At 40.4% G+C, this 14,609-nt stretch overlaps 1 protein-coding gene across 1 annotated transcript in view; it reads left to right on the top strand.

The window, feature by feature from the left end:
- The window catches only part of DNTT (DNA nucleotidylexotransferase), a 97,211-nt gene that overhangs the window by 72,417 nt on the left and 10,185 nt on the right, over positions 1-14,609 (top strand). The window contains exons 9-10 of the mRNA XM_083617025.1: positions 7,037-7,300; positions 8,825-8,908. Coding sequence (XP_083473151.1) covers positions 7,037-7,300; positions 8,825-8,908 — 348 coding nt within the window. The remainder of the gene's footprint in view (positions 1-7,036; positions 7,301-8,824; positions 8,909-14,609) is intronic.

Below are 14,609 nucleotides of genomic sequence, written 5' to 3'. Positions count from 1 at the left end.
CAACAACCATTGTAGAAAGAATGTGCTTTCAGCACTTTCAGCACAGACTTAGAGATGCATGAATGAAGATTTGAGTTGAGAATGAAATATCCAAGCCAAGGACAGTAAGGCAGAATATGTGATAACATAGTGATGTGTCAATTGGGAAAGTTGAAATCAATTATTCTCCTGGGAATTTCCATGGTTTGTAAAGCATGAACCTGCTGCCTCGCTGCCCATTCTTTCAGCTGATTGCAACCCTGTTTCAGTCCTCTTAAGCCCTTTCCCTACCATCAGGGCTGAAGGAATTGGCTGTCAACAAATATCAAAATGCAAAAAAAAAGACAAAAAGACCTATACTCCCCCTGCCTTTTCTGAAAAGCATCTTTGATTGCTATGCAAATGGAAAGCATGCTTTTATACTTGTGACAGCAAGCCTGTCTCTGTATTCACTCCTTTCCTGCTTTCGTGCAACAACTTCAAAGCCCAAAATGCATGAAAAAGAAAGCCACTAAGGTCACAGTGCCGACTTTCTTTCAGCTGTTTTCTTGAGAAAGAATTCTGCAGCATTTAACTTGTAAACAATGAATAAACCTACCCCTCCCATCAGTTCAGTAGTTTGGGAGCATTGCTTTTCCTCAGCTGAAAGTTTAACATTGTCACATCCTCTTAAAGGCAGTTGAAAACAAATGGGGTAAGTCAGGCCTATGATGCTTTTTGATGTGGCATCATTGGGGATAAGCGAGTCTAGGAACAGAGGCTAAAAAGGGGCCTCTCAACTTAAAAGGGTAACAATAAAACAGAAAAGCTGCATTGCAATTGATGGATTATCTTTTACATTAATGCTTTTATAAACATGCCACATGGGCCTTATAAAATGAATTTGCTGTGGGCTGCCATCTGGAATGCTATAGACCAGTCATTAGTATATATTGATGCACTTTAAAGCAAATGTTCTTCCACCCAATGATCTGGGAGTTGCCAGGAACTAAGATGGTTGGATGGCATCATGTACACCTCCTTCCGGCAAGTCTGCAGCTAAGCTAGTGCCAAACGTATTGCTCTGCTTTCCTTTGGACCACATCAGAGAGGCCGAGAGGGGAGGGTCTTGTCCTATGCGCAGCCCTGGACCTCCGTAATACTGCCCAGGCTTGCGCCCCAGAGAGGTCACTTCAGTGCCGGTAACACAGCAGAAACAACGTGGGAGGCAGCAGTAACGAATTACTGGTCTCTGCAGCCAAAGCAGGCACTGATTCTCCAGTGGTTTCACTTCACTCCTGTAGTCACACTCCATTGTCTCTCAAGACAGACAGATGCCAACAACAAAAGCAAAGTTGATAGAGCCTTCATATTTGGTGTTATATTTCAGTGCTTGGGATAATAACATAGAGGCCTTTAGGAGTTGGTGTCACAGTCAGAATACCCTCTAGAGGAGGCCTGGAGTAGGAGAATTATATGTCTTTAGTACAGGGTGGTAGAGAAATGAGAGATAAAAGATCGTGGCCCTGTCCAATCTTAGCCCCGACCCTACCCATAGTCGTCATGACCCTCTGATAGGGTACCCTTGAAGGAAGCCCTCAAGAGCAAAAATGTTGCCTCTCTACTCCCACTGTCTAGCCACGCTCTCTCTTGTCCTGCTTTTATGATCTGTACTACCAGGCTCCGTCGCTCGAAGGAGACATTGATCTGTCTCTCCCCCACTGCACGCTACATATAATGTGCTTCCTCAGAACGGAAATATGAAGCATAATATCCAAAGTAATCACCATTGAAAGTCAATGGTAGTCTTGCATCTGGATAATGTGTTTTGTTTTGTAAGCATAGCCCTTGGCTTCAAATCAATATCTTGAGTCCTATTGGAAATCTTTAGGCTTTTAGCTATTGTCTTCAGAGTACTCTGAAAACAACTTCAATTAAATGTGTGTCCATGGAGCTCTTTGAGCTTCAGCGTTGTGGGTTTCCACGTGTCAAAGCTGCTGTATACCCTTCTAAAATCACTGGAGTTATTTCTATGCCACTGGTGTAATATCACCAGGGCTACCTATATTCAGGGCTGAAATAATATTTGTCATGAAGGAAAAGTGAATTCATTTATGCACTTTCGGTAAATTTCTATAATTTCTCCTACTTTACATAGTCAGCAATGGTATATTTTGTGTTTCACCTGCCTTTTTTATGTTTCTCATATTGTATTTTATTATTTTATAGTAGTAGCAGCAGCATTGATTTGGGCTACCTTGATATCCATTTTATGGAAAAGCAGGATACAAATATACATGGGTTCTTGGAATTTTATCCTATAATTGTTTAACTATTGTGATTAAAAAGAAATGCCTGGATTAGCATGATTTTATCCTTAGGTTTTTTCATCTGTGTGTAAATTGCCTTGCTTTAAATTAGAACAGGTTTTTAATTGCAAACTTCCTTGGGGTGAATGGGTGGGAGGAGAAAGGTCTTCATACCTAACTGAATGGCTGGTCTGAAAATCTAGTGGTGCTAAAAACTCTTTTTCAGTCATCTTAATAGTTTTACTAGCACAGACCGAAGGCAATATTTTTTTCTGCAGCACAATCAATTTTGGATAAAGCTGTAACTTGGTCACTGAAAACAAACTCTTAAATGATAGTTTGGGATTTGCACATTAGATGGACCCTAAAATTATGCAGTTTGTAATTTTTTCCAGCCTAATAATTTTCTCCTGTTCTTGTTGCTAGAACAGTGGTTTCCTGCTACGTGAAACAATTACAGTCTCACTCATGCCGACTGATTTAGCAGCTGTCTAAAGATGGATGCATTTGTGCTTGTCAAGCTATGCTAGAAAGAGAGTCTAGGTCAAATCCTCAGCTGGTCTGACTTGGCACAACGTCTCTGGGAGCCAATGGAACGTTGCCATTTTACACTCGCTGAGGCCTGGCATGCTCTAAGATGTTGTGATGATGAACGATGCCTCTCTAGGCTTTTTTCTTTTAGTGTAAACTCTGCTGGGTGAGGGCTTACAAAGCAGGGCCAGTAGTATATCAACTGCTAATAATTTATCATGTCTTGGATGGTTAATACGCCTGCATTTGCTGCAGCAATTGAAATGAAGAGACAAACACAAGGCTCTGGGATGAGAAAGCCGCAACTTCATTGAGTATGATTTGTAAGGCATTCAGGTCAAGATAGCCAGTACAGGGAAGAATCTAGCTTGCTCCAGCTAAACTACTAAGTTTCCAACTCAGGCTCACCACATGGGGTCTGCCTTCATGGTTTGTTCCATTTAATACACATTTCCTTTAAGAGATAAGTGAGCATGGGTTTTCTCAGGAGCGTACCTTAGGGTTGGGTAGGTTGGCCCCTGCCAAGGGTGCAGGCCCAGTGTGTGTGTGTGTGTGTGTGTGCATGCAAAAACCAAGCCTCTCCACTCTGTCTCAGAGTGGCTAGGACCTCTGCTTCTCTGGGTGGCCAGGTGAGTCATGAGGCTCCTCTGGGTGCCTTGGTGGAACTCTGTGCCAAGGCCATAAGAGATAGCCCCCCCCCCCCGCCCAATACAGTTCCTTTCCAAGGGCACAAGGGACCCTAGGATCGACCCTGAAGTTCCAGCTTCACTGCTACCTTGGAGCTTGCTGGATGGCAGTGGCAGAAGGTGGACCTGAGTCCCAGATTTGTCTGTCCACTGGAATAACAAATACTGCTCTTCATTTGTCATTTTTTGGGAATCTGCATCAACTCCAGCCTTCTGGCTGCTTTCTGCCATCTTTTCATAGCACCCTAATTGTGTCTCTAACTTTCCCTACACTTTGAGTTCTCTCTACCCAATGCCATTTGCTAGTTTTACATTATCTCAACTCCACTTCCCACCCTTTTACTCAATCCAAAGGGGAGTACAGACCTGGTTAAGTTTACATTTTACAAAATTTGTTATGTTTCTGTGTCTTCAAGTATTTAGGATTCATTCTCCTCCCTTAAGTTTCTGTTTCATTGGTGCTCTTGCAGTGGCGTAGCGTGGGTTGTCAGCACCCGGGGCAAGGCAAGTAATTTGCGCCCCCAACCCGTGGATTTGTGCCCCCTAACCCGTGGATTTGCCCTAACCCCAGATGTTGCGCCCGGTGCGGCCGGCCCCCCTGCACCCCCCACGCTACGCCACTGTGCTCTTGAACTTGTGAATGTTCCACCCACTTGCATAGAGCAGCCCATATCTAAAAGAACCACATTTCTATTAATTAAATCTGTATGTCACCTAGACTGAAGCTTCTAGGTGAGTCACAGCAAACAAAATAGGAATGCAATTTGGAATCCATAAATACGATCACATAATAACATCAGTATGCCATCTGTCTGTTATACAACACTTTATGAAATGGTTTCCTCATCCCAAACCTTAAAAATAGACCACAAAACCCTAAAAACATAATACAAAATGGCTGAAACAATTTCAAGTCTTCACAAAGGCTGTAAGGTGACTTGACATATATTCTGAATGGCACCCTATTAGTCTAGATAATAAGCTAACCCTGCAGTAGCTTCCAGAATTTTATTCCTCAAAAAATGAGGAACCTTTCCAATGTTTAAACTAGTGCAATTGACACAAAACTGGCAATTTTGACAAACAGGTAGGTCATATAAGAAAAAACTTTTCATTTTCTAATGTTAAAAAGTCTATCCAAAGGCCAGAAGTATTGCCTTGTATTAACACTGAGCAGAACAATTGAACCCCATGTTAAAATGGTCTGTATGATAACCCTCAGCTAAAATTTAAATCTGGCATATAGTCCTTTGCAAGTGCAGGAATATTAAAATGGGGGTGGGAGTAGAGAGAGATGCTTGAGGAACTGACATAAAAGTGTTGTTTATTTCATATTCTGTAGACCACAATGCTCAGATTACAGCATTTTAAGATTTTCACGGCTAGCTGCCTTCACAAAAGGCCCCATTTGTAACCTAGAGAAGTGCTGCTTCAGCTGTGTTATGTGAAACAAGGGTATTGTCCGGTGCCTCGTCAAATTAAGTTAATCAGAAACATTGTCTCAATGGATATATCCTAGGCCTTGATTACTGTTTAGAAGTTGCATTCTGACTTTGAGTCAGATTTCAATTGCTTGCTGAAGTCAGCATCCGTGTAACTGTTGCCTAATTGCATTTTAAAAAAGAAAAGAAAAAGAAAAAGAAAAGCAATGATATGGTTATTTGCAGGTTTCTAGCCTTTGTGTGTTCTTACTTACTTCTACAAATTGCTAAGCCATTTAATGATAGGGAGGCAGTAAAGAATAACTTAGAGGCATTCATTCCCAAAATGCCTTTCTCATCATATTTGCCACACAGCACCATCCTCAGATTCTGAAACCTTATCCACTTGAGTTTATATTATTAAATCAGCAAGGGAGAAAGAATGTTTCATACCTATGTTTTATTGCTAACTTATTTAATGGCCTATAATTGCCTGGATTAAGGGAGTGAAGTGCTCTCTGGAAGGGTCCAAGCCACAAAACTGGAAGTGAAGATTGCTGTAATGAATGAATCATTTCAGGGGTTTCTCTTGGTATCTGCAGAAATGTGGTTAAAAATTAAAATCACAGCGATGGGATTTTGCGCCTGGAACAAGCGGGAAGACTCAGATTTGTGGGATCTGCTTTGTTTTTTTACTGTCCAGAGTCAGACCAAAGTACAGTGGTACCTTGGTTTGCAACCGTTTTGGATTACAACCGTTTTGGATTACAACCGTTTTGGATTACAACCACGTCAAAATTGGAAGTGTGTGTCCCCCCTTTTTTTATTACAACCAATTTTGGGGGGGAGGCCCCATTGGCAAAAGCACGCCTTGGGTTACAACCTTTTTTGGTTTACAACCGGACCTCCGGAACGGATTATGGTTGTAAACCAAGGGACCACTGTAGTGGGCTGTGTCAGAACCAGGTGCTGCTTCAGGGGGTGGAGCTAATTACATATTGCATTCCATGAGCATAAGATTGGAATGATCTGCATATATAAACTTATGAACCATCACCTACAGATTTTAAATCTAATTTAAAGAGGGAAGGGGTGGAGCGGGGAAGAGCTGTTTGTTGGCAGGAACATAAGAAACAGCCTTATGTCATTTGCCCATCTAGCACAGCAGTGACTCTTCCAACTCCCCTGGCAGCAGCTTTGCAGGAACACAGCAGCTTTGCAGGAACACAAGCAGAAGAGAGATTGCCCATCTGAGGCATCAGAATGCACCGCAACATGTCACAGGAAAGAGATTCAGAAAACAAAATTCAAAAGCAACAGCAACATTGCAGCAGATGACAAAAATGGGTAGAAATGGCTCAATAAAGGTTCTCTTGAAAACCCCACACTTAGAGCACAACTTGCATCCTGCTGGTAGAATAGTGGTGGTTGCCAATATGCAGGTGATTGGCATGGATGTATTGTTCTCTCTTTTGTAAACTCAAATGTGAGAAATAACAAAGTGACTTTCGATAAGTTAAAGGGCTGTAAAAATAAGAAATGCATATTTTTACCCCCTCTCAAAAATCCTTCTTTTCCACCACCACCTGGAAAACTCCCCCACTCCCCATGGCTCCAAAATTTCCAGAAAAGTTGTGTCTCTAGGTCAGCAGTTCTCAACCTGTGGGTCCCCAGATGTTGTTGGACTACAACTCCCATCATCCCCGAGCTCTGGTCTTGCTAGCTAGGGGTGATGGGAGTTGTAGTTCAACAACATCTGGGGAACCACAGGTTGAGAAAGGCTGTTCTAGGTGGTGTTTGAAGAAGGGAAAGGCCCCTTCATCTGGTGGGAACTAAATGGTGGTCTAGATTGTTGTTCTGCTTTCCCTTTACCCATACACTCAGAGTGAGATTGTCCTTATGGTTATGGTTGGAGGAGGAAGTGACCATCTCAGCTGGAACAATGGAAAGCTGGATGGAGAGGCAGCTCATTAGGCTGTTATGTCTTCTCTTTCTCCTCCTCTTGGGGCAAGATGACTCTCAGATAGTCATATGGTGGTCCTAAGACTTGCTGTCCATTGAGCATTAACCTACATTACTAGTCTTCTGATTTCAGCTATTAATTAATTATCTGAATTGTGTGTCTTTCTAGGGATTGGTCTTATACTACGATCTCATTGAATCTACATTTGAGAAGAAAAAGCTGCCGAGCAAAAAAGTTGATGGTTTAGATAATTTTCAGAAGTGCTTTCTTATTTTAAAATTACCCAAGGGAAAAGTGGACTTTGGCAACTCTGTCATATCAGTTGCTTCTGCTGAGGAAGGAAAGAAGGACTGGAAAGCAATTCGTGTGGATCTCGTTGTAAGCCCCTTTGAACAATATGCATTTGCGCTCTTAGGATGGAGTGGATCTAGGGTAAGTAACCTCCCTTCCTTAATTTGAAACCTCAGCCAAAATTCTGATATTTGCAGCATAATAGGAAGATCCATATATCTGAACAATATTTCATTTTCTAATTGTTTCCCATTGTCCACAGTGGGGGTTATTTATTTTTAAATGTGTATCTCATTCTTCTACCAAAGAGTTGAGAGTGCTCTTTTATTTTCTGAGTAGTCTGAGAAATAGTGACCTGACCAAGTTTTGTCACTGAGCTTTTTAGTTTATTGGGGATTTGAACCTAGATCACCCCGGTGCAGGTTCAGTTCTCTGTCCTTTACACAGTAATGGTTCCATACTAGGTTGTGCTAGGTGTTAAGAAATTGTTTATATTGTTAGAAAATGCAGTTGTTAAAAAATCAGCCCTAATTTTAAAATTAATCATGAATCTTTGGCACATTGGGGATTTGTGGAATTTGAAATATTTCAGCAAATGATGAGCCATCTGAGACCATTCTCTAGACATTTCTTTTCCCTGAGATTGTGGCTGACATTTCCCAAACATTCTCAAACAACCATGAGAACTACAAATGTACTTCTTTGAAAAGACAGCTGAGTATTGTTATCCTTTTAAAAATGGAATTTCTAGTTTCTAAGACCCCTTAATGAAAGCACCAGAACTGGAAAACCCTAATGTCTCCCTTTCCATATTGCATAGTATTCATGTTTGTGACAGAGAACCTGATATGTCCCCTTACTGCTCCTTTCAAGAAATAACAGATATTAATGAGCCCCATCAAACTCTATAGGACTTATTTCTGAACAGACATGCACTGGAATGCTATATAAGCCTGAAAACAATGCTATGTTCAGTGTGTTCCTTTGGCAGCAGCGTGAATGCCTTTAGGCAGATAGCTGCAGCCAAGCACTTTGCAAACTTCTGTGCTCACTGGAAAAGTGCAAACACTTAAGCTTTTTAGACTCAGACAAATTGTGTGAGTCACAAGCAAATGGAGTCCAGTATGTGTTTAAATTAAACTATCTCTTCTTATAAAACTATAACAATCGGCAAGGCAGTTAGTATCAGACAAAGCTAATGTGATGTAGTATTACATGTCAAAAGACAGTCCCTCTGGGTGAGCATCCATTATGGAGCTCGCATGAACTGCAGGCTACATTCATTACAGAGAAGAGGGTAATGTATGATCGCAATTTCATATTTCTTAATGTTATCTGTACAGTAATGGGATCCTGACAGACTTCCTTGTAGATGGCGACTTTGCCTTCCCCATTCTTTTAATGCCGGCTCTAAAGAATCAGTCTTACTCCAGTATTTCAAAGTAGCCGAAATTGATGGAGATCTGTTGAATGCATCAATTTCAAGTCAGGGAAGTGTGTTGCAACACGAGCCTTTGGTAAATCGTATGCTGTGAATGCATTTTTTCCCCTTTACTGAAATCGGAAAACACCATTTCTTCTTAAAAGGTGTCATTTCAGCGAGTTTGAATTTGGAGATTCATTTTGGTTTATTATCATATCGTTGCGATTTTTCTGTCTGTGTAGCAATTTGAACGTGACCTGCGGAGATATGCTACCCATGAAAAGAAAATGATGCTGGATAATCACGCGTTATATGATAAAACCAAGGTATTCTCTCTCTCCCCCCACACTTTCAAATGGCATTGTTGAATTCATAAAGCTTCCCTTATGTTGTGTGCTGTCTGTCTTGGCTCAACCCAGTCGTATCAAACAGTGGCATCCAATTCTTTCAGTAAGAATGTTAACTCCCAGAAAACCATAATGGCTGCCAATAGACCTCTTATTGCTAGGTTAATTAAAGGTCAGTAAGCAATTACTGTGAAATATTTCACAAGAGCAGCAGTATGCAAAAAGTGCAAATAAACTATATATTTTTATTTATGTTTGCTGATGCAATGGCCACACGTCAGTGATTTCGCAGCTTAATAAACTGAGATATGAATAAACCTCCTGCATCCACATGCAGATGATTCACTCATCCCTTAGCCAAAAAATGAAACAAGTCAGAAAACTGCAGTTAACTATAGTCTCCTGCTATACCGAAACCTGGAAATTATGGTTAATGGCTTCCAAATAAACCAGGATATGAAGCCATGGTTTAAAATTGGCTGGATAGCCTGGCTTGTTTGGAAACCATGAAGTGTTGTTCTCAGTTTTGGATGCAATGGGAAACCATAGTTAACTGCAGTTTTCTGGCTTGTTTCACTGCTTCTGCAAAAGGAGGGGCAACCCAGCTATGTGTGGGTACACAAAAATCCTTCATATCTTGGCTACCTCTGATGAAGTCTGATCATCCAAATGAAACCAGCGACTGATAGCTTTCTTTCTTTCAAAAGTTGGACCCGTGTCTGTTTTGCCGCCCACTTCTAATGCATCTGTTTGATTTCATGTTGGGGAGTGAAGCTCCCCGTCAGGAAGTAATCATAGTTTGGAAAGTGATTGCTTTGCCCATCATGGATAAATTTCACTTAGCCAACCTATGGAAACATTTTCATCTGATTTAGTTAAATGGATTTGAAAACCGAAGCCTTGCCACTCAAACATGTAGTTAGATAATAATAGCTTTTGAATAGAAGCTGGAGCCTGAGAGAAGAAAAGGCCCCCATTCTCATTTTCCTAGTTCCTTTAATCCTCAAGGGAATATATTATATGAGCTTACATTGTTCTTGCAAACAGAGACTTAAGTAATTATACAAACCTCACACAAAGAAGGGAGATGTGCTCTCATAAAAATAGAGCAAAGCCTAGAGAATATTCTTGAAAGGCCAATAGTGCAGTTTGGCTGTTGAAACACAACTAGTCTGAGAACCAGAGGTAAACTGCTCTGAGGAAGAACGGAGCATAACAGAACTTTCCTCTATAACCAGACCTTTGGCCTTTAACTATCAATGGCCATTTAGAAGTTGGCAGGATGTTTTTAATGTATTTCTTTTTCCTCTTGGTTTTAATGTATCTATGTGAGGTTTTTTTTTGGTCTGGTTGGTTGGTTGGTTGTAAGTCACTTTGGATTTCCCTGGGCAAAGTAAAATGACTAACAAATTCAGTGAATAATAGTGATGGCGATGATGTTTTCTATAAAGATTCTATAAATGTTTACTTCAGAAGTCAGTCTCTCATGATATTTACTCATAGGAAAGTGTGCACAGGGTTGCAGCCTTTCTCTAATATTAATGAAAATAGGCCACATCTCACTTGCAACTTGAAAGAAGCTTGTAAGAGGTACGGTGGCACCTTGGTTTTCAAATGTCATCTGTTCCGGAAGACCGTTCGAGTTCTGAAACATTCGAAAAACGAAAACTCAATAGCCGGCAGCTAGATCACAGGATTTTGCATTCAGAGGAAGCCGCGTGGCATGTTCAACTTCTGAGGTGTGTTCGAAAACTGAAGCATTTACTTGCAGGTTTATGGCGTTCGAAAACCGAAATGTTCATCAATGGAGATGTTCGAAAACTGAGGTACCACTGTACTCATTTGGGGTGCTTACAGCTTTAGAAGACAGCATGCGTTTTACATCACAATCTAACCTAGTATCCTTTCAGGGCTCATCCTGGCCCACATTTTACGGATGAATCAGAGCAAATGACAACCTATGGAAAATCCTATTGCCATTTGCTCCAATTTAGCGGTAAAACACAAGTTTTCCCAGGAAAAGCGCTGGGACAAAGGAAAATAAAAACCCACTCTTCAGACATGGAGCTTTAAAGCTTGCACCCATGCCTAAAAATGTGGCACTAAAGGAAGTCTGGATGAGCCCTCTATAATATCGACCAGGTAGGTTTTTCTGGGTTCATGAGTATGAAGGACAAGTAATAGCTGACTAAACTGGATGTCTAGCAGTGAGACATTTAGGGAGAGCACTGTTCTTATGTCTTCACGTAGAGATTATACCCTCCATGCGCTGCCTCCAGATACTGTAAAACATTTATTTCCATTCACAGTGCAAAATTGTATACTCTAATTCCTTCTCTCTGTGAATGGAGGTTGTTTGATCCACTGCTGCTGCTATCCAGTGTAACATTTGTTTGTACCAGATCAGTTTCATAGCTTGAGGGGGGGGAAGCATTTACTTTCAACACTGTAGGACCCAAGGTTCTCTCCCCCCACCCCCCAGTTAAAAGAATCATAGGTAGCAGAACTAGGACCTTGGGGAGTTGCTGGCTTCTTCTGTGTAAGACAGATTCATATATGCCATCTGAAACTGGTCCTCTGGCTTGTAACGTATGAATATGGCCTGTAACTCTCCAAAAGGCTCTTTGGGTTCCAGGCGGTGTTTATGTTGCTTATCTACTGAAAATAAATAAATAAATAAATAAATACCCTGCATTTTTTAAAGGCAGTTGCCTTTCCGTAGGAACACAGAACATTTTGTTTCATACTTGCTTTTATTACAAAGAAACTCTAGAAGTGGATTTGCTTGCCAAGTTAAAGAGGGGCTTTTAATGGTTCTTTGCAAAACTGGATGCTCTAGTCTAGAGTTTGGCAGATGCTCAGCTAAAATTATTTGGTGATAACAGAGAGGCAGTCAGTCTTGAGAGAACATCTTGATGAATTAAACATGGTACAGCTGCAGTGTTTGCTTTAGATGTCTGCAGTAATGACTGGATTAGCCATAAAGTAAACATAAAGATTCCAAATTTATAATATTGATTTCCAATGTGATTGGTGTTGTTCACATAGTCATTACTACAATTAAACACTGAGTCATTGTAAACAGATGCACATTCTTTCACTTACTAAGTGCTTCCCCAGCTTTTATCTCTCTGGGCAGAAGAGCAATTTTGCATTCAACTCTGGGAATTTGTTTTTCTCTGCACCTGGCCTGCTTTAGAAATCAAGTGCTCAGATAATCTCAGCTCTTCCTCCAAAAAAAGAAAAGAATGACCATGCATTGTTTTGCATATTAAAGCTTCCTGCACAGCAATCCAGTTGGTAACTTTAATTGCTAGAGATTCATAATTGATAGGTCACTTTTACATGGGCAATGTACAAATCCACTTAAATCTGAAACTAATTAAATTACTTTGCACACAGAATTCTTAGCTGTTGCGTTTTCGCTTAGGATAAAAACATAGAAATCCCATGTTCAGCACAAAAGGTTGTGATAGAAGCACCTGTGAAACTGTGAAAATGTTAACAACACAAATCTAACAGTTGACAACCTGTTAGCTGACAAATCCACCAATGTGGTGGGCAGTATAACTTCTTATAAGAGCCTCTGCTTCTGTTTTGTCTACTTGCCACGTTTTCACTCCAGCCAAGTGATTCTTTAACGCCAATAAAACCAAATCAGTTCACTTGGGGCTTGCAACAGGCTTTCACATGTCACAGTGAGCCTTCATTCCCTTTACAACGCAGCCAGCTATGACTGCCATTGGCTCAGATATTATGGTGTTTGTGATATCATTGAACCATGGGGACACACAACTGACTGTATTGGGGCAATGGATTGTGCGTTCTGAGGTCCACGAGCAACTTTTGTATAATTAAAGCTTGCTGCTGCGTGTTGATACCAAGGGGATTCTGATAAAGATTGGTTTAAAGAGCCTCAGAGCCTTTTGCTGTAAAGGGACAGTCTTTTCTAAGCTGCTTATAAAGTAGAATAGCTAACTAAAACACTGCTTCAGAGTTATAGAAAAACAGTAGCTCTCCTATGAATACTGTATCTTAAAATGTTTTACCTATGCTTTCCTTTATCTACATGCTATGAAGCTCTGAGGTGCTAATAGTCTTGTCACAGTTGGCATTTTGGGGTAATTTATCTGAAATGATAAATTACCTCTGAAAAATGGTTAGATAATTTCATCATGATCATGGGCACAATCCAGTACAGTATTTTGTACCCTTCTACACCACTGAGTTCAACAGAATTTAAGTGCATATAAATGTCCAGAGTTAGTATCCCATGAGTATGAATGTGTCCTGTACCACAGACATGTTGTCATTGGTTTGGAGAGAAAGACAGCAACCGTCTTTATCTTTGGTCCATGTTTTATCAATTTGTTTACTTGTTTATTGATTTGTACATGACCCTGGAATCTACTAGGGTGAAAAGCAGTGCATAAATATTTTGAATAAACACATCTTAAACTTTCCATTCCTTCTCATAGAACAGCCTTCTATGTGGCATCTACTGATCCTACACTAGGGCTTCACCTTTAAGAAATAGCTAAAAACATGCCCATCAGATGTTTGGTGAAGAAGCAGGAGCTGAAGCCGTGTGCTTTCCCTTCCATTGGAATTCCAGCTTTCTTTGAACAATTGAACATGCACAACCCTGGCTTATTGGCCTAGAAAGGGGAAATGCATGTCTGATATCTGTTTGCATGCACAATTGTGTATTGGTCTGGGATCTGATTGTGCATGCACTTGGAGCCTAGCTAGACTGGGCCATGGATTTTACACACAACTTGTACCAGACTTAGGAAAAGGTGATTCTCATCAGATATATTAGTTTACATGGGATTTGGGGCACAATTCTTCCTTGCATAAACTCACATGCAGAAGGATTCCTGTATGCTTATTTCTTCTCCCTCCAACTTTGCACATGCGCAGTCAGCTGACCAGAGTTGCCTGGGGGAATGAGAGGCCTACACATACTCCCCATATTCCCATTCAGTCATCCACCTCTTCTAAACCAAGTTTCTCATAACCATCTGCTGCACTATATGTACTGAGAGGGAGGAGCATGGAGCTCTATTGCATTCTATGGGAATTCCTCTGCAGACACCACATCCTCCCATAGGGAAATACTATGCCCATGGGATTATATAACAATATAATATAAATATGGTGAGCATATGATCATTCCAAAGGAACAGGGGACTAAACCTGATGTGCTTGCAATATTTTTTGCCAAGCAATTTGTAAATACTTGTTATTTCCAACATTTGCTTGATAAATCAGTTTTATCTAATAAGCACATTAGAGGTAATTTTTTTTCATAGGATAGATATCACAAAAAAAGTCATTTATAGAAACATATAGGGCTTCATTAATTTATGATTCTAAAACTTGTCCAATGATCAAATGAAACTAGGGTACATAATTCTGGTTCATATTTGCTTCAAAGTGTATTCATGCTTAGACTGCTTAGAATAAATTCCACTGCATATTTTAATACTGTTCCTCATGATTTTTCTCAAGGGCTTTGAGTCAGTGGCTTATGTTCGGAAAACTCCTTGTTCAATCAGAGTTTGTTATAATGTCATTTCAAAGAGTGATGGTTTTCCATCTAATTTATTTGTCGTTATATTTGTAGCTGGATTAAGGATAGATTAGATCTTTAAAGCATGCACTGTAATGCGAATAT

Source organism: Podarcis filfolensis (assembly GCF_964270895.1).
Source record: "Podarcis filfolensis genome assembly, chromosome: 5".
Classification (NCBI taxonomy): domain Eukaryota; kingdom Metazoa; phylum Chordata; class Lepidosauria; order Squamata; family Lacertidae; genus Podarcis; species Podarcis filfolensis.
Note: the sequence above shows the minus strand (reverse complement) of the source record. Positions and strands in the feature narration are given on the sequence as shown.